General features: G+C 41.7%; 2 protein-coding genes across 2 annotated transcripts in view; one reads left to right on the plus strand and one right to left on the minus strand.

Moving 5' to 3' along the window:
- Window positions 1-296: 296 nt before the first annotated feature.
- LOC123996625 (follistatin-related protein 3-like) lies at window positions 297-6,954 on the minus strand. Its single transcript, XM_046300142.1, has 5 exons — window positions 6,750-6,954; window positions 5,014-5,199; window positions 2,311-2,526; window positions 1,951-2,178; window positions 297-1,788 (listed from the first exon to the last, which is right to left on the minus strand). Exons 1-5 carry the CDS (start codon window positions 6,823-6,825, stop codon window positions 1,736-1,738), a joined length of 759 nt encoding a protein of 252 aa, XP_046156098.1. The 5' UTR covers window positions 6,826-6,954; the 3' UTR covers window positions 297-1,735.
- A 2,304-nt stretch (window positions 6,955-9,258) lies between these two features.
- Window positions 9,259-18,943, plus strand: part of LOC123997101 (serine/threonine-protein kinase STK11-like) — a 36,686-nt gene continuing 27,001 nt past the window's right edge. The window contains exons 1-8 of the mRNA XM_046301138.1: window positions 9,259-9,405; window positions 10,016-10,851; window positions 11,244-11,327; window positions 13,050-13,139; window positions 13,250-13,382; window positions 13,487-13,623; window positions 14,043-14,170; window positions 15,014-15,071. Of these exons, the coding sequence (XP_046157094.1) occupies window positions 10,565-10,851; window positions 11,244-11,327; window positions 13,050-13,139; window positions 13,250-13,382; window positions 13,487-13,623; window positions 14,043-14,170; window positions 15,014-15,071 (917 nt within the window). The 5' untranslated portion in view covers window positions 9,259-9,405; window positions 10,016-10,564. The remainder of the gene's footprint in view (window positions 9,406-10,015; window positions 10,852-11,243; window positions 11,328-13,049; window positions 13,140-13,249; window positions 13,383-13,486; window positions 13,624-14,042; window positions 14,171-15,013; window positions 15,072-18,943) is intronic.

Consider the following 18,943-nt stretch of genomic DNA (forward strand, 5'->3'; position numbering starts at 1 on the left):
GTGTGTATTTTTAGACTGGCAAAAGGCATGTAAACATTACATACAGAATGGTAATTACTGTGCATGCAGTGCCTGTACTGTAAGTGATATATTGTATGATAGAGAGTTAATAACAGAGGGTAGGACAAAGCCTTTCTGGAATTATACACTAAACCAGAGAGACCATAGCCTGAGTACCGTTTTCTTTAGCTAACATTCCACTCCGTGTCATTGCCAATGAGACAATTCTGACTTGTGTAACAGGTGTTACTCATTTGTGCTGAATTTAAGTCGCACCAGAAATGAAAGAGGCCTCATGACAAATAGTATAGTTTATGTTGAGAGTACAAAAAATACAAAAATAAGAAGATACATTGATCATTTAAATTTCACAGTAGGTACACTGGTACATGTACATGAAATGGAGTTGTATTTACAATAAACTACTTTTAATTGTTCAACAACAGTATGTATTTATTTATTTTTTATCCCAAAATCAATTAAATCATCTAGATAAATGGGAAGTACTATTCATTCACATTACAATAACCAATAGCTATTTACAAATAGCTATCTGCCCATTTGGTTCAAATGGTTGACAGTATTTCAACATTGAACAGATATATTCAGCTGCAAAGTCTGGGGATCCGGTGAGTTAACTTGAGGTCATTTGGCATTCCCAGACAAATTTGATTCTGTTTTCAATTTGATAAGGCTAACAACATTTGTCCGATTTTTCAGTTCCACTGTTATGGTGTATTCAACAACCCGAATGGCATTATATTAAACTCAAATGACCTACAAACATATGAAATAAACAAAGCCAAGACTTCAACAGTGGAGGTATTGTAAAGGCGTGGTGTCAAACAAACAGCCTAATAAAACTGCTGCAGACAGAACTAAACTTTTAATTTCAGCAATCAGCGTGTGGCTCAGAGTTTTGATTGGGCTCCAGCGTAAACAGTATCATACTCTGTGTAGCCAGAGCAAGAGGAGACATGCTGTATACTTTGTTTTGGCTGAGTCTTCCCTCACCTCCAAACAAAGACTGAAACATACTTGACATACATAACTTCACATGATTGACATATACTAAATGTGGTATCCAGTAACCAAACAAATTGAGGTTGCTTGCCATGTTGCTTTTAGGGGACTAATGCACTTCATTTAGGGATATGAAAAAACACAAAAATAAAAACAACTCTCTGAAATAAAAGAATGTCAGTGGCCATTGAAATACATGTACATCTGAAAACAAAATACAATAAATACATTTTTTTGTAAAAGCTGACCTATGGATATATGGATTTGAATACAGAGTAAAAACATAAATATAACAGATTTGATACCTTCTCCAATAAATAGTAGTGGTATTTATTTACAATATACACATATCTTCCTCTACTCAAAGTTGACTAGATATTTATTTTTTAAGATATACGCCTTTCATCTGTTTCCACAGTTTTACGAGCAAATCATCCCATTTAACATACATTGCATGCATCAACAAATGCAGTATTGGTTTCCTTTTGGAATAAAAATGGTTTCTTCCAGCAGGTTCTCCCACATCAAATGTATCGTCATTCTATGTACAGGTGGTAGATATGGAGGGGATAGGTGATTGTAAAAAAGATGTCAACATCAATCAGAGCTTGGGGAGTGAACAGCGGGACAACAACCTATCGAAGGTGATCTCTTGGAAATCTTCTTACCAGGTGGACTGTAGTACCAGGTGGACCACACCAGAACTGTCCCTCTAGAGTGAATTCTCCTCACTGCCCTCCAAATCCAGACTGTTCCTCGGAACACCTGAGAGAGAGAACCCAAGACAAAAATATCAAGCACAGCCAACACATGCCAAATCAATGCAAAGTACTAAATATCTAAAGTCACTAGAAAATGAATTGAGGTTGTTTATTCATTTCTATACTTAGGCTGTGTTGACAGATCAGGAAAGGTAAGGGGACTTACTAGAGCAGTTGCCATAGTGACGCACTCCTATGGAGCGCCCCAGAAAGCAGGTGGCTCTGCGGAGGTGGCAGGCGCTGGGGTAGGTGATGTTGTCATTGCCACAGATAGGCACCTCGGACTTCAGCGGTATTGGGCAGGGGGTCATGCGGCACATGACACAGTGGGCACTGTTAGTCTGGTCCGTCACACAGGTGTGGGTACCCGGGCACACCACGTTGGAGCACGACTCTGGACAGAACATGGACACATATTTGTATCCGATATTGTGTGTAATATTGCTTCAGTAGCACAATGAGTACTTAAAATAACCAAACTGCTGACATACGCAAGATAACTTGTTCGAAGCACAGGTGTCCTCACTTTTGCATTCTCCCTGGTACATGACCTCCAGATCAGGGTGGCCCTTACAGCGGGCCATCAGCAGAGCACACTCATCACGGTAGGACTTCCCATCGCTCCCACACACAGCATGCTTTATGGAGATGTTAGTGCAGTCAGGAGAACACACACACTGAGGACGTCCAACCATCATCTTGCACACCTTCCCTGGGCCGCATTTCACACCATCACAGGTCTCTGCCCAACATAGAGTAGAAAGTCAGTATTATTGTCAAAGCGTTAACTTACATTCAATGTTCTGTTATCAAGTGATCCAGATCATCTGATGCTGAAGATTCATTCTCCACAGAACAGAATAAAATGGATGAAAAATGTTGCCTTCACTGCAGCATGATTCATCCAGCAAAACCTTTGCAATAAACACATATTTTGTTTATGGTCATACTCGAGGATGTCTAGTCTGTAGGAATGTGTCTGAGGTTGTGCCTGTTTCCATGACAGTGGAATGGATCCCTGCAATGGGCTAAGTCTCATAGATGGATGGAGGGGTGTTCGAGCAGACCGAGCCAGTTCAAAGGCCTGTCACTGGGTTTTACAGGCTGACAGATGTGGCAGGAGGAAACGCAGGCTAAACGGACACTAGTAGACTGTCCAAGGCCCAGCCAGGTCAATAGGAAGTCTCCTAGTACTGTAACCCTAAAACAACACAGATACCATCGTCACTTTTCAACAGGCTTCTCGGGACCTGTTTGATCCTGATACAGAGTGATGTTCGGCCCTGATCCCCGAGATCCTGTAAAAAAGCAGGACTTTATTTCCTTTCTCCGCAAGCACTTGCTTTAATATCCTGTTATTCTCCATCTCCAAAGAGGCCAACTCTCACACAAGTATTAGATTTGTCCCCCTCCCTTCCAGGGAATCCAAGCAGTTCCCTTTTTCTGTTATGTTTTGGTCCGGCTTTACTGGCAGCCGGTTATGATTTTATACATTTTCACAAATCAATACAGATAGACAGATAGGCCAGTCATGGAGTTCTAGTCAACACCCAGGAATGCTTTGAACCACTGGAAATCAGTAGCCCCAAGAGGACCCACTGTGGAGGTTCAGTCTGAGTCTGACAGGGAGTGCTACAGTATGATAATAGAACAGCACTTCCCCACAGTATCACATGTACATTGATGCTTTAGTTTTGTTCTTTCAGTTGGACTAATGATCCAAATAGTGCTCCACATTATGAGGAACAGACGTCTGGGCATGTGGCAGACATTTCTCCTGTGGTAAACAGGAATGTGTTTTTTTTTTCTCTGATGGGAGGCAAACCAGGCCTGTGTCCCAGCCAGCATTGGGAAATAATTCATGCAGAGTGAATTAGAGGAGGGAGGAGGAGGAAGGTTATTTCCCATTTATTTAATTTTTTCAATGTCATTCACTTGCGCTGCAACTTTGAGGAGATATATTAGTGAATAATTCCATTGTGGTAGACCAGCCTCTCAATGGAGAGATACAAATGCAGCAAAATGATTGAGTTTTATAGCTTGTCTTTTATAACTTGTCTGCTTCTCATTCTGGATCACTTGAGTTCATTCACTTATCATTGGAGCGTCATGTTATTAATGAGAACATTTCATTGTTTCCTTATGCTGACATGTCATTCTAATGCTGCTGTTGATTTGGCTCATACCGTTTTGGTAATAAACAGCATGCTGGAATAGACTTCATCTCCATTGAAAGAAAAAAACATGATCCATCATACACTAGTTGGCAGGGATGCTACTGCATTTTGAATCTATGATTCAATTGGTATTTGGCTTGAGCTTTGCTGACACTAATCATCATCACATGGCTTAAAATAACCATCTATACCCTGACCAGAGATCACATGCACATGTTCAGGTGCCTTAGTTCCTAAAAACAGGAATAAATATCCTTGAGTGAACCTGAATACCTGCCCAAGGCTTCCAATAGTGGGAGCGACTCAAGACAGCTGGACAGAGTTAGATGGAACGCCTGGCCCCGATCCACAGCTAAGTTTTCAAAAAACGTATAAGAGACCTCTGGAAATCAACTTAGCTTGGAAATTCCATTTGGATCAAAGTTATCCCAAGAAGAAGACAGGTGATCTGGTTATGGCCATATGAGCTGCCATTTGGAGCTATACTCAAATGTGGGCCCTAAACGTCTTTGCTTCAGCCATTGTCAGTTATGTTGCTATGAATTAAATATGACCTATCTCTTATTCATCCAAATAGGCTCCAACACATCTAAATGAAATGTGGCTGTATGAAAAATGTTTTGAGAGGAACGCAAACTTAAGGAGGTTTTGGTGCTACATGTGAGCAGCTGTTTCTCATTTCAGATCGGCCACTGCTTCTCAGTGACTACGTTTTCCCACAATGACAAATGAAGACCTGCACCCAATCTTACATTTCGCCACTTCTTTGTCAGAGGCTGACAACAAGGGGGGACCATATGAAAAAGCTTAAACCAAACCTAACTTGTCTGAAGTACCTCCACTGCCTGGGATGGTGGCTTGCAATAAAATGGTAAAGCGTCAAGGACTGTGATAGTAGGGAATCATAATCAAAATAAATCAGCATCTACTTTTCAGTCAAATAGTTTGAGAAGAAGCTAAACACCCTCATTGATGATAGGGTTGACTGATGTTGTCATTTTGACACAGTTGGTTCACAGCAGGTAATTGTGGGAACTGTAGTGTGTGGTTACCTTTGCAGAGTTTGCAGGACACGATTCCCAGGAAGCCCAGCAGGCTGACCTCATTGATGGGCAGACTGGTGTTGGACCAGGCCGTGTCTAGACGGCCCCCAGCGCAGCATTCCTCCCTGCTGACCCCACGCATCAGCACCATGTCACAGCGCTGCTCCTGGCTCTGCTGCAGCCAGCACATCCCCGCTGAACACACCACAACAAACACAAAAACACGTCTAGTTGGATTTTGTCATACATACTTGACATACATGACATACATGACTTCACATGATTGACATACTTAAAGTAGACATACTTAAGCAATAAGGCCCAAGGAGGTGTGGAATATGGCCAATATACCATGGCTAAGGGCCGTTTTTCTGCACAACGCAAAATGGAGTGTCTGGATACAGCCCTTAGCCGTGGTATATTGGCCATCACAAACCCCAGGCCTCCCAAGTGTGGTCTAAGTAGTCTAAGGCACTGCATCGCAGTGCTAGCTGTGCCACTAGAGATTCTGGGTTTGAGTTCAGGCTCTGTCGCAGCCGGCCATGACTGGGAGACCCATGGGGTGGTGCACAATTGGCCCAGGGTAGTCCGGGTTAGAGGAGGGTTTGGCCGCCAGGGATGTCCTTGTCCTATCGCACACTAGTGACTCCTGTGGTGGGCCGGGCGCAGTGCACGCTGACACGGTCGCCAGGTACACGGTGTTTCCTCCGACACATTGGTGCGGCTGACTTCCGGGTTAAGTGAGCATTGTGTCAAGAACCTTGGTTGGGTTGTGTTTCGGAGGATGCACGGCTCTCGACATTTTCTCTCCCAATTTCGTACGGGAGTTGCAGCAATGAGACAAGACTGTAACTACCAACTGGATACCACGAAAATGGGGAGAAAAATGGGTGAAAGTAACAAACCCCAAAAATGTAAACATATATTTATCATAAACCCCAGCAGTGCCTTATTGCTATTATAAACTGGTAACCAATGTAATTAGAGCCTTAAAAATACATGTTTTGTCATACCCGTGTTATACGGTCTGATAGCCAATCAACATTCAGTGCTCGAATCACCCAGTTTATAATTGAATGTATACAATGGCCTCCAGGAAATACAAATAGCCCACTTCAGTTGACTTCAGAGCCAGAGCCCACTTGTACAATATTCAGGACTCAGTCTACTCTACATCAAAGTAGGCTGAATGGACCAGACCAATCATAGTCAGACCTGGCTGACCTCTCTCTCCACACACAATACACTTTACCAGCATTTAATACACCAATTCACACAGGGGAATAGAGACCTGCTGTTGCACTGTCATAGAGTTTTGTTTATAGGTTTTAGAACTCATCACTTACACATCTCTCATATTGTTTACAAAAAGAATAGTAGACAAAATGAGACATTAAAATTACTTTGTAATCCATAAATGCAGTTCTGAATACTAATTCCAACCAGTGATGAAGTAGCTAACTGTATGTAATACATACATTATTATTAACCTGTAGTAACACCATGTGCACCTGCACTCTGCAAATATAGAATTCTCAGTATCAAGCGAGCAAAACTATGGCTTTAGTTGGTTTGTTTCCATTCTACATTTTTTTACTATCAATTTTGAATGATACAAAACTTTGAATAAAGTTTAAACATAAACTAATAAAGTTAGACTATTATTTTTTAGAAAAACGTTCATAATGAATCATAATGTATAAAACATAATTTATTAGAAAATACATTTGAAAAGCTTTACTCACCATTTACATGGTAACTTCCAAAGATTTGACACAAAGCAACAAGTGTCACACCGAAAAGAGCAGTCAAAAAGCCCATGGTGACAAGAAAATATAAAGTTCTAAAATAAAAGTTGTGGCAAAATTTGCAAAAAAATGTGTTTGTCCTTTTGCAAATGGTTTCAAATGTTTTGAACTTGCCAATGGAGAAGTTCGCAGAGTTCTCTCTCTTAAGTGAATGAATGTGTTGTAAGTGATGTTGTTCCCCTCTTTATAGATATTTAGGCCTAACCCACTGAGTTATGCTGCTGGGATAGGCAATGGTCTCAGCCAGTTAAAATGCTGGAACGGACAGTTTTTTACTTGAGACGTCCCCTCACCAGAGTGCAACAGATGTAACTGCACCATGCATCTTCTGATAATGTTATTGTGATTGTAAAGTAGGCATTCCAAATTTCTAATGGGTTTTGCATCATTTTAAATTATTATATGCCACCCAATCGAACATCTCTGGAGAGACTTGAAAATAGCTGTGCAGTATTGCTCTCCATCCAACTTGACAGAGCTTGGGAGGATCTGGAGAGAATGGGAGAAACTCCCCAAATACAGGTGTGCCAAGCTTGTAGCGTCATACCCAAGAAGACTCAAGGCTGTAATCGCTGCCAAATGTGCTTCAACAAAGTGCTGAGTAAAGGGTCTGAATATTTACGTGATATTTCAGTTTATATAATGTCAGTGAGAAAACAGAAAGGCGTCATAATGTTTTTTTTCTCTCTCAACGACATCCTTTCTGAATTGAAGGAATTATCAAGTTATTCAAAAGTATCTGTAATCTGCTTACAATATTTCTGCTGGTTAAGTAACTACAGTTAGGCAGTACAATTTTGTTTTGCAATCAAATGACATGTAACTGATTACTTGTAATACATGTCATCAGTTGATCCGTAACGCTGTCTGGCACTCACCGATAGAACCCCTAAGTGAGTATGGCAGAGTGAGCCCCATTTTAGCCACATGTATGCCTCTATCATTCTTCCTGCATCCCTGGATCCCTGGTTGTTTATCAGAGAGCCGTCCTAGTGGTCTACATGGACACATCTGGCTGCTAGTCAATTGATTTCTGTGGAAATGAAATACCTTTCAGCCCCCCCCCCCGAGCCAAAGTTGTGTCAATCTTCCCATCTGTCTGTCTCTGGCATTAATGTAGTCCCTTTGATGGTGGAGAAAATTAAAGTAGCACATGCTGTTGCTGTAAGTTGTGATGAATGATGTTGCCTTCTGTTGCTGTACAGAGACCCTAGGGCACAGCAGGAATGCAGACCCGTCAGAGTGGTGCAGTGGGTGGGCTGGAGCACTGGGTCACTGCAGCAGCTCACATGGTTTGGATCATTGGGCCACACAAATAATGAGGCCAGTGCATGACAACCCAGACTAACCACTTCAAATCTCCATTATTTATGTACTCTATGGTAAAGAAATACTGATGGGACCTTTCAAGTTGGAGAAATGTTGTGAAACAGCATGAAATTGAAGTATGTGTGGAATCTAGGGTTTTCTCAAAGCTATATGACTAAGGATATATGTTATATCAACCTATCAATCATATATTCTGTCTTTTCTCTTTCCAACCATCTGTCTGACTGTTTACTTGTAGGCTGTGTTGCAATGTGCCACTGTATCACTGGGGCCACTTTGCATTTGGTCCAGAAAAATATAATCTACCAGTGCTGCCATCAACTGGTGAGTGTTAACATCACATCCACATAAGAGAAGGCTGAATAAAATCATCATTATAATTTATTAGCATAATCCAATAATGTATTCATGCAGCCTCACCAGCTGATATTGACATGATAGGGCCCTTTCACAGGGCCCTCAATCCTTTGCTCATAGACATGTTTTCATTGAAGTCAGTTCACAGAAACAGTCCTGTTTCTACAGAAAAAACTACACATGTTAAAAAGTATATATATATATATATTTTTTTTGAGCATATAACCAACCTTAGTAGCAGACTACTGTATGACTTTCATATGGATAATTTTAACCCCTCGGAGGATCACGCCATGTATTCTTATACCACAATTCTTAGCGGTTGAAATATATTTCAGCATGGTGAATTTCTATGGTTTGGTCACAGTGTTTCTAAACCCAGAGGCCAACATCGCGATACTTCCGGGAACGCTTGCGAAACAGACCAAACAGACCAAACAGACCAGACCGGGGTTTGGGGCTTGATAAGTTAATGAGAGAAAATAAAAACTATTCCTTAGTTTTGAATTTTCTCGAAATCTGAATGCACAACCGAGATTCAAGACAAGTACTTAAGTAGCTGAACATGTTATTACTCCAACCTCGAGAAAGTGACAAACTGAAACATTTTTATTTTAGTTTACAACAACTTTATATCGAAGGAGTGCCTTTGATTTATTTGAGTTTAGCGCGAGACGACCATCAGACACGATGACGTTTTTATACGCATGCGCTTTGCTAGTCAACGTCGCCATGACATCGCCTACAACTGTGATCGGGGATTTCTATTGGAGAAGCAGTTTTACCCTATCTTCATATTGTACTGTCTTTGGTTTGGAGCATGGAGTGTGTAAACAAGATGGAGGCGTTTCTGACACCCAGCACTTCTACATGGGCAATCGATGATATCGGTCAAGTAGCATACAAGGTAAAGTTGACCTCTTTCAACACACAAAACATGTACCCCGTAACTGCAAATGTTATGAAAAATGACGTGGCGTGAAATAAATGTAGCGTTCGTTACGTTATCTAACAGGTTTGTCGTACATAGATAGATAGCTAGCTAGTATGTATGCTTGCTAAGCTAGCTAGCTGAATGCTAATAACATTGCTTGGTTTGTGGACGTGACTGCGAAGCGTTACAGTAGTGAATAGCTAGTTGGCAAACAGGCTAGCTAGTTGGGGAGATATTGTTATTACACAAGAGTTGGCTGCTACAATGAATCGAATCTCAGAAATGTTATTGTGCCTCTGTGTGCCATAGCCTCGCTAGCTATCTGCTGGTTTGCACTATCCTATCTCACTGATTACTGTATATTACCCATGACCTGCTATTTTTGTTGAATGGATGTGATGTTCATAAGAATATTCAGCATTGCTTGTTGTAATTGGAGCTAGTATTCAAATGTAAATCGTCATGATGGCACATCCATATCATTGGTAGTGTGTATTTGTCATATTCCAAGCATTTGGAAGGTGCCATCTCATGATGTGAATTTCATCAAAATTCTTATGCGATTGTGCATTTTGTAATGCAGATCTGAGGATCCCTGCAACGATTCATTGACGCGGGCAGACCAGTTTTGCAGTCTTGGCAAGTACCCCGGATTTATTCGGTACATGGGAATGGAGGTAGAAAATTAGATCAGCTAAACATTGTAGAAGAACTCATTGAAAATCATATACCTGATTCACAATTAAGTTGCCCACAACATGACATTCACCAATAACCAAAGAAAGCTGCACACATCACAACACTGCAGGTCCCAGGTGTCACAAGGACACGGCTAAGGAGGGAATAGGCCTATATCATCAGAGAACAAAGAACCAAACCATTCCCTCATACCATAGCCAGACATTGTAATATTGGACAGTACCCAAACCCAGTCCACTCACTTCTCTGCTCAAGCAGTGCTGCATGGTCAGCAGGTTAAGAGGAACATTCTGTAGCCTTTCTGCAGCATCCTGCATTTCAATATTCAGTATTGGAATATTTTTCTTGCAATTTCGTACAGTCCGATCCAGGGCATCCAGAAACAAACAGTACAGTAGTATTAAAGAACAGTCAAGTTGCTGAAGGGGCAACCATGAATGATGAGGACATCCATGAACACATGGACTATTTGGAGAATGACTTGACCATGTGCATGGAAACCTTCATCCACCGCATCGACTCCACTGAAGTCATCTACGAGCCGCGGAGGAAGAAGGCCAAGCTGATTGGGAAGTACCTGATGGGAGACCTGCTGGGGGAGGGCTCCTACGGGAAGGTGAAGGAGATGCTGGACTCTGAAACCCTCTGCAGGAGGGCAGTCAAGATCCTCAAGAAGAAGAAGCTGAGACGCATCCCCAATGGGGAGCAAAATGTAAAAAAGTATGTGGAATGCTTTGCATGGCCTTTCAGTGCTTTTAGTGTTGATCTACAGAATAAGATAGCTGTGTTGAAGGATTTGTTGTTTTGGTGTGTGAATATGCTTCTAATCAGATTATGTACTTAAGGATTTACTCTGAGGATTTACTGAATGTAAAATTAACCTCACTATTGATTGAAGTGGGATGTAAATTGAGCTTTTCAGGACACTAATGTTTATCTCAATACATGTTGCCTTTGAAAGGCCAGAAGATAAAACAACATGAAGGCTGTTCAAATGATCTTTGCCCTGTGTCTTTTGTTGTGAGTGCAGATGAAAATGCAGTATTATTCCATAGTGCAATTCCTCCAGTTTTCCTTTTACCATATATCTAAACACTTTTATTTCTTTACAGAGAGATTCAGCTGCTACGAAGATTAAGGCACAAGAATATTATCCAGTTGGTTGAAGTTTTGTATAATGAGGAAAAGCAAAAGATATATCCTTTAAAAAATGTTTTTATTCTTTAGCATGAGTATCTAAACCAAGGGGGGGGGGGGCAAAGTACGCCCCACGGTTCCTATCCGGCTCGCTGTGCACTTGAATCTGGCAAACTAGACATTAAATGTACATTTTTTTTGTTGTAGAAATGTGTGTATATATATATATATATATATATATTTATTTATTATTTATTTTTCATGCCAATTTCGTGGTATCCAATTGGTAGTTACAGACTTGTCCCATCGCTGCAACTCCCTTATCGACTCAGTAGAGGTAAGGGTCGAGAGCCGTGCGTCCTCCAAAACACGACCTAGCCAAGCGGCACTGCTTCTTAACATGATGTCTGCTTCACCCAGCCGCACCAGTATGTCAGAGGAAAAGCTGTGCACCTGGCGACCGCAACAGCATGCACTGCACCCGTCCCACCATCAGATTCGCTAGAGCGTGATGGGACAAGGAAATCTCAGTCTGCCAAACCCTCTCCTAACCCGGATGACGCCGGGCCAATTGTGCGCTGCCTCATGGGTCTCCCGGTCACGGCCAGCTGTAGGGATGCCTCAAGCACTGCGATGCAGTGCCTTAGACCGCTGCGCCACTTAGGATGCCCCTGCAAATTGATTTTAACAAACAATTGGACCCCCGAAAAATGCGGTCCTCTGTTGAATTTAAAAAATCTCGATGTGGCCCTCAACCCAAAAGTTTGCCCACCCCTGATCTAAACCATAGTGATGTGTCATACAAGTCGCACTAACAAAGCCTTCAAGCACTGCATAAGATTTGCCCAAGCATAACGTGTGGATAGTGGGTTAGGTTCGTCTATTTTGGGGTGACTTTTTCCTCACATCTGGAGAATTATCTTGTCCCATGGAACAGTTGTCGAGTAAGCTATGCAGATCAACTGTAAAAACAATGCACTGTCCTTCAAAGCTCATGTTACTGTAATTCAGCGGTATAGCCACAAGGTGTCTCTGTTGGCCTCTTGGGGAGAAAAAGGCAAGGTTAAATCAGATGGACTAACTAACTTCACAAGTTTACCTTCTGGCCCCCCAACTCACTGTCTTTGATTTGTAATGATCTCTGGCTTGTCCTTAGTCTGCTGCTCTACACCACATAAACACTCAGTAACCTTTGTCTCTGACATGAAAAGGGTCTCCCCAATACATTTTAGTACAGGTGACACTTAAGATGGCTTTAGCACTTGCTTTTTAGGACCATGAAGGATTCTGCCAATGTAGGGTCCAGTAAATCCCAATTGGCATTTTAGTGTAATTGTTGAGGTGAGAACATTATTATAGGAACTAATTATCCCCTTTCATGCCTCCTTCCTTCCCGCTCTGGCTGAGGATGCTGGCTAGATGAGTGACCCTGAGGAGTGTGAATACAGAAATGAGTATTGTTTAGACATTCATTTTCACGATTTGTACGCTTGTCATCTTCGGTCCATTCAGGAAGATGAATGTATTCTCAAGGACATTGCATGTTCCCAGACTTGGATCGATTTATATTTTGTGTATCTAGCTAGTTTCATGGATTAGTGACTAGTCAGTCAACCACATATTGATCAGTACTGTAGTAGACATTAGGATTCAAGGTTATTTGTGTAGAATTAATATAGATCCTTTGGTGATGAAGATGTATAGCACGTTTGTTTTGGCGCTTTGCTAAATTACCAGTATGAAACATTGCCACCTTGTCTCTTTTCCTTGACTCTGCCTACGTATATGGTGATGGAATATTGTGTATGTGGAATGCAGGAGATGTTGGACAGTGTTGATGAGAAAAGGTTTCCAGTCTTTCAAGCTCATGGGTATGTGTATCTTTCATCTCAATTCAATAGTTCTAGATATGTGGCCTAAAGATATCTGGCCGAACACCAAACAGTGACATTAATACAGCTGTATTGCTATTTTTCCCCAGGTACTTTTGCCAGCTGCTAGATGGCTTGGAATATTTGCACAGCCAAGGAATAGTTCACAAAGATATTAAACCAGGGAATCTACTGCTGACGACGGATGGCGCACTCAGAATCTCCGACCTGGGTGTAGCAGAGGTGAGCCCCTAGTCTTCTGACTGTTTTCCGATATCCACTTTATATTGCAGTTTAATTGGGTTACCTTTATGGGGCCTTTATGTATTCCTGTTCTCCCTCCCAAGGCGCTGCACCCATTTGCAGAGGACGACACGTGTTGTACGAGCCAGGGCTCTCCGGCCTTCCAGCCCCCAGAGATTGCCAACGGCCTGGACACCTTCTCAGGGTTCAAAGTGGACATCTGGTCTGCTGGTGTCACACTGTGAGTGGCCACTCTGACATTAATTGTTTCAGCTGGTATATTTATTTCATGCCTCTTGGGTGAAAAATACAATTTATTGAATTGAACATGCTTTGCTGTCTAATGTGATTTGAATTGCAAATTATCAGGGGCGTAACTTTGGTTTTAGAAGTGTGGGTGATATGTGTATATATATTATCCAGTTGGATAAACACTCCAAACAGCCTTCATGACTGCTCGGAGGTGTCCGCATGGTCCTAAACCCCACTGTTGCCTTGTTTTTGTGTCAAATTCCAATGATAATACTGGGGGGGACAAAAATGCAATTTTAGAATGTGGTGGGGGGGGGCCTCTCCCATCCCCAGTGAAAGTTGCACCCCTGCAGATTATTCTTCATTAAAGTAATCTTCTTGATTTTGGAATTGTATTTTTTTTTTCAGTTATAACATAACAACCAGCCTGTACCCTTTCGAAGGTGACAACATCTATAAGCTGTTTGAGAACATTGGGAAGGGAGACTACAGTGTTCCAGAGGAGTGTGGCCCTCTGCTCTCTGGCCTGTTAAGAGGTAAGAGTCTAGACCAGGGCTCTCCAACCTTGTTGCTGGAGAACTAACCCTACTCACTCCAACCCTACTCGAGGTCACCTGATTCTAATAATTAGCTGGTGGATAAGCTTAATCAGGTTAGTTAATAGCTGGGGTTGGACTGAACATACAGGAGGGTAACTCCAGGAACAGGGTTCAAGAGCCCTGGTCTAGACTGACTAACACTGCTGCTGGCACTCCCAATATTCTATTTCATGTTATTAAGCCTTATTAGAGATGAAATCAGTAGTAAGAGTATTTGAGGGATGCCAACGTTGATCAATTATTTCTCAATTATGCTTTTAGATATATATATATATATATATATATGGCAACAATTATTCCTCCAAATGACCATTCAGTGGATAACATTTTGTGAAAATCCCCCAAATCATGGTGTCTTTTTGTCCCGGTTTCGTGAGGAATCACTCATTACAAGAAGGGTATGGCCACAGAATTATAAATGTTCCTCTTTATTGGACTTAATTTGACCGCTCAAATGTAGTTAGTAGTGATTCATTCTTGGAGGTTTGTCTTTTGGAGATGGCTTTGTGGTGATTGTACCTTCGGTGTCACAACAGTTGTTGTTTTGATGTATCACGAATATGCAGTGTACTGAAAAAAATTCTCAGATAAAGACATGTTTGAAGGACAGCCACTCTGTTTTTTGTCGATGGAAACGTTCATTATGCTCAAGTTGTTTTCATTGTTGTCAAATAGCCCTGATTTTAAACACCGCACAAAAATAAGGACATAATGAAAGGAATAAATGCATCATCAAATTATTACGTAGCTGTCAATTTAATTTTTCAATTTTTCTTACAGGAATGCTTGAGTATGACCCTGAGAAGAGGTTCTCAATACAAAACATTAGACAACACAAGTAAGTCATCGTGCTCCCTTTCTAGCTGAAGCAGCAGTTGAACTTACCTCCATACTTGCTGAAGAGTGCTCTTAATTGAAATGCAAATTCAATGGGGGGGGGGAGCAGCAGTCCGGTGATGAGCGATGTTCAATCTATTTATTTTCAACATAGGATGATGAATATAAAGTGCTCGAGGGAACAAGCTGTCACTTTAGTGATTGATTTGTTGTCATTTGCATCTGTGCTCTGCTGAAGGCCAAATTGTATCACTTCGATAATGATGGGAGGAGGAAACAGAACCCACTGCCTCTTTCTTGTATCATGTGAAGGTCTAATGTGAGGCCAATTGTGTTGGAACAGGCTTTTATGGTAATGCAGCTCCTGTTTGTTTACAATACATAACCTATATGATATAGGCTACTGCACATTACCCACCACAGAAAAACATAATGGCCCATGTGGCTTACAAAGTTACAAGTATGGGCTAGCAAATTTAATTTTAATTTTGAAATGTAATAGGGCCTGTTTATGTAATCAGTAGGCTGACGCATATATACCATAAATATTTCCCCTAATGTTAGAGCCTACCTCTTTCTATTGTTGCTTCATTCCTTCCTCGCTTTCAACAGTTAAATGAAATATGTTTTGTTGTCCTTATCTTCATCATTCTAATAACATCCTTGAATAACATAGGTTTAGAATTAGACGCAAAAGGCTTTAACTTCTCTTCACAAAGATTGAACGGTTAAGGGTCTGAACCGTTAACTGCTGCAGACCGCTATTGCGCGTTCGCTCTTCTTTCAAACTACCCATGAGTTCGATAGGCTGCTGTATTTAGCATTCAGAGAACAAGAGCTTGCGTCCCTATTCGAATAGTCTATTGGTATAAGAAATCATGTCCAGCAAGCTCTTCCAGTCTAGCTTGTCTTGCATGGGACTCCAAGAGCTAAGGAACGTTATTTAAGGAGAGAGGCCAGTGGAACACAGGAGGTTCCGTATTGCGCAAGAGACAGAGGCTGTAAGTTAGAAGCTTATTATGCATAACCCATCATTAATTAGACTAATATAAAAGCTGATACTGCATTGAATTTATTACCTGAAAGAGGTAGACTAGGACATCTATATATAAATCTAGATCTGTTTTGGAAGCAATTTGAATGTAGTTGATGGAGAGCGAGGACATGGAGAGAGTGCTCGCGCGTGCAATGATTTAAAGTAAAAATAATCGAGTTATACGCCAGCTGGATGGGTAAATTAGGCACGCATGCTGTCTTTATATTATTGTAACATAGGCTATGTTGTAGCAAGTGTAGGCCTACCTGTCACAGGAAGAAAAAAAAAAAAGAAAAGGTTACCGTGACGAGATCATAGGTCTATATGCCTCCATAGTGAGATGAGCTGTCTGTCCCCATCCTGAGGATTGATTCATCATGCAGAGTTCGTAGCTAAGCTAGATGTAGACATTGCATATCATTTAACAGTTCCATTTCACGCCATGCTTTTCATAAATAATTTACCGGGTTCTCACAGCTATTTTATCCTGGGAGAAGTGAGTGGTTTTGGGAAATAAATATCGATAACCGGGTTCCTGCCATTCAACCTTAGTTACAACCAATTATGCTTCCAACCTTTTGTATGCTTCTGTCTAACATCATCAAGAAGTCATGTGGTAGTGAGATCCGTTGCCTTATTTGGTGCTACCTCAGGGTTTCTGATGAGTTGTAGTTAAAAAGGCATCAGTCAGACAGGCAGCATTTCCCTGCCCAGCCAATCTATTGCTCCCTCGCTCCTAACTTTCCATTTTTTCCCCCCAAGCCCTTAAAGACTCTTGACTACATGGGCTGATGCTCTGGTGAATGCCGGCTGCAGTTACCATGGCAACATATGACTGAAGCGTATCTGTGTGATGCTAGAGCTCGGGATGGAGGGAAAAATCACGTATTGTATTCACTGTGGGCGTCTCAACTGCTTTAAAATCATATTTCATTTTGGCTAGCTGTATTGGGTGCAAAATGGAATGAGAGAAAAATGATGAAAACAGGTAGTGTAGATACATACACATGCTTGTAATGAACTATGTTGGCATCCCGAGTGGCTCTGCGGTCTACGGCACTGCATCGCATTAAATTAACTATGTTTGAGAGTTGGTTTAGATACCTCTAGCATATGCTTTTTCAATATTCAGTTTATTAACATGGCTTACTCATAGTTTATTAATTTGATAGCAAATGTGTTTTAACTTCATGTTTCTTTCACTTCCATGTATGGATTGCACATCATGATAGGATGTAGTGCGTCCCCGTGTTGCCTAACCTACCTTAGTGCATGTTAATAGCAATTATTCAAGAGTACGTAATCAATCGGTCCTTCTATGTGTGGCCAAAATAAACCAAGGATAAGGAGACGTAAATAGGAGCTGGAGAAAAATGACAGTATAAATATTTAACCAGGCAAAAGGGCAGATGGGTCTTTAAAATGAATTACCCAGCTCTGTGCAAATATTAACATTAAGGAGAATTACAATGGGTAGCGACACCATGCTGGAGTCAATGCAACTTTAATGTCCCGGCTCCTTAGGGGCCCCCTTCTCGTTAAGTGAAGCAGTTTCACTAGGCTGCTTTATGGAGACTTGATACTTATTATACTACCACACACACACACACACACACACACACACACAACATTATCATCCTACCCTATACACGCACCACATTATCGTCCTACCCTATACACGCACCACATTGTCATCCTACCCTATACACGCACCACATTGTCATCCTACCCTATACACGCACCACATTGTTATCCTACCCTATACACGCACCACATTGTTATCCTACCCTACACACGCACGCACCACATTGTTATCCTACCCTACACACGCACGCACCACATTGTCATCCTACCCTATACACGCACCACATTGTCATCCTACCCTATACACGCACCACATTATTATCCTACCCTATACACGCACCACATTGTTATCCTACCCTACACACGCACGCACCACATTGTTATCCTACCCTACACACGCACGCACCACATTGTTATCCTACCCTACGCACGCACAACATTGTTATCCTACCCTACACACGCACGCACAACATTGTTATCCTACCCTACACACGCACGCACAACATTGTTATCCTACCCTACACACGCACGCACAACATTGTTATCCTACCCTACACACGCACGCACAACATTGTTATCCTACCCTACACACGCACGCACAACATTGTTATCCTACCCTACACACGCACGCACAACATTGTTATCCTACCCTACACACGCACGCACAACATTGTCATCCTACCCTACACACGCAACATTATCCTACCCTACACACGCAACATTATCCTACCCTACACACGCAACATTATCCTACCCTACACACGCAACATTATTATCCTACCCTACACACACACACACACACACACATTATTATCCTACACAACCTCCAGAAGCTAACCAGCTAACTAGCTATAAGCTATTTAGTCATTGTTAGCCACTGCTAGCGGCTTTTACCTTTTGCACAGCCAGACAGTTTTTTTTTTAACCTGGGTAACACTCGCCAGTCCAGCTTCCCTGCCCCATCCACCGCTGCCCCCCTGGACACTGATCACTTGGCTACATAGCTGATGCATGCTGGACTGTCCATTTAATCACGGTACTCCATTCTGCTTGTTTATGTTTTATCTGTCGGCCCCAGCCGCACTCAGGCTCTGTGTGTAGTTAATCCGACCCTCCCTGCCTAGTCTACGCCATTTTACCTGCTGTTGTTGTGCTAGCTGATTAGCTGTTGTCTCACCTACTGTTTTAGCTATCTCTCCCAATTCAACACCTGTGATTACTGTATGCCTCGCTGTATGTCTCTCTCAAATGTC

This window comes from Oncorhynchus gorbuscha, linkage group LG15, assembly GCF_021184085.1.
Source record: "Oncorhynchus gorbuscha isolate QuinsamMale2020 ecotype Even-year linkage group LG15, OgorEven_v1.0, whole genome shotgun sequence".
NCBI classification, from domain to species: Eukaryota; Metazoa; Chordata; class Actinopteri; order Salmoniformes; family Salmonidae; genus Oncorhynchus; species Oncorhynchus gorbuscha.

What these genes read in the sequence shown, in the direction of transcription:
- LOC123996625 (XM_046300142.1), bottom strand. Translation starts at nt 6,825, where the DNA reads ATGGGCTTTTTGACTGCTCTTTTCGGTGTGACACTTGTTGCTTTGTGT. An exon ending in GTCCTGCAAACTCTGCAAAG is followed by an intron (nt 2,527 to 5,013) that starts GTAACCACACAC and finishes TATGTTGGGCAG; the next exon opens with AGACCTGTGATGGTGTGAAA. An exon ending in GTACCAGGGAGAATGCAAAA is followed by an intron (nt 2,179 to 2,310) that starts GTGAGGACACCT and finishes TGTTCTGTCCAG; the next exon opens with AGTCGTGCTCCAACGTGGTG.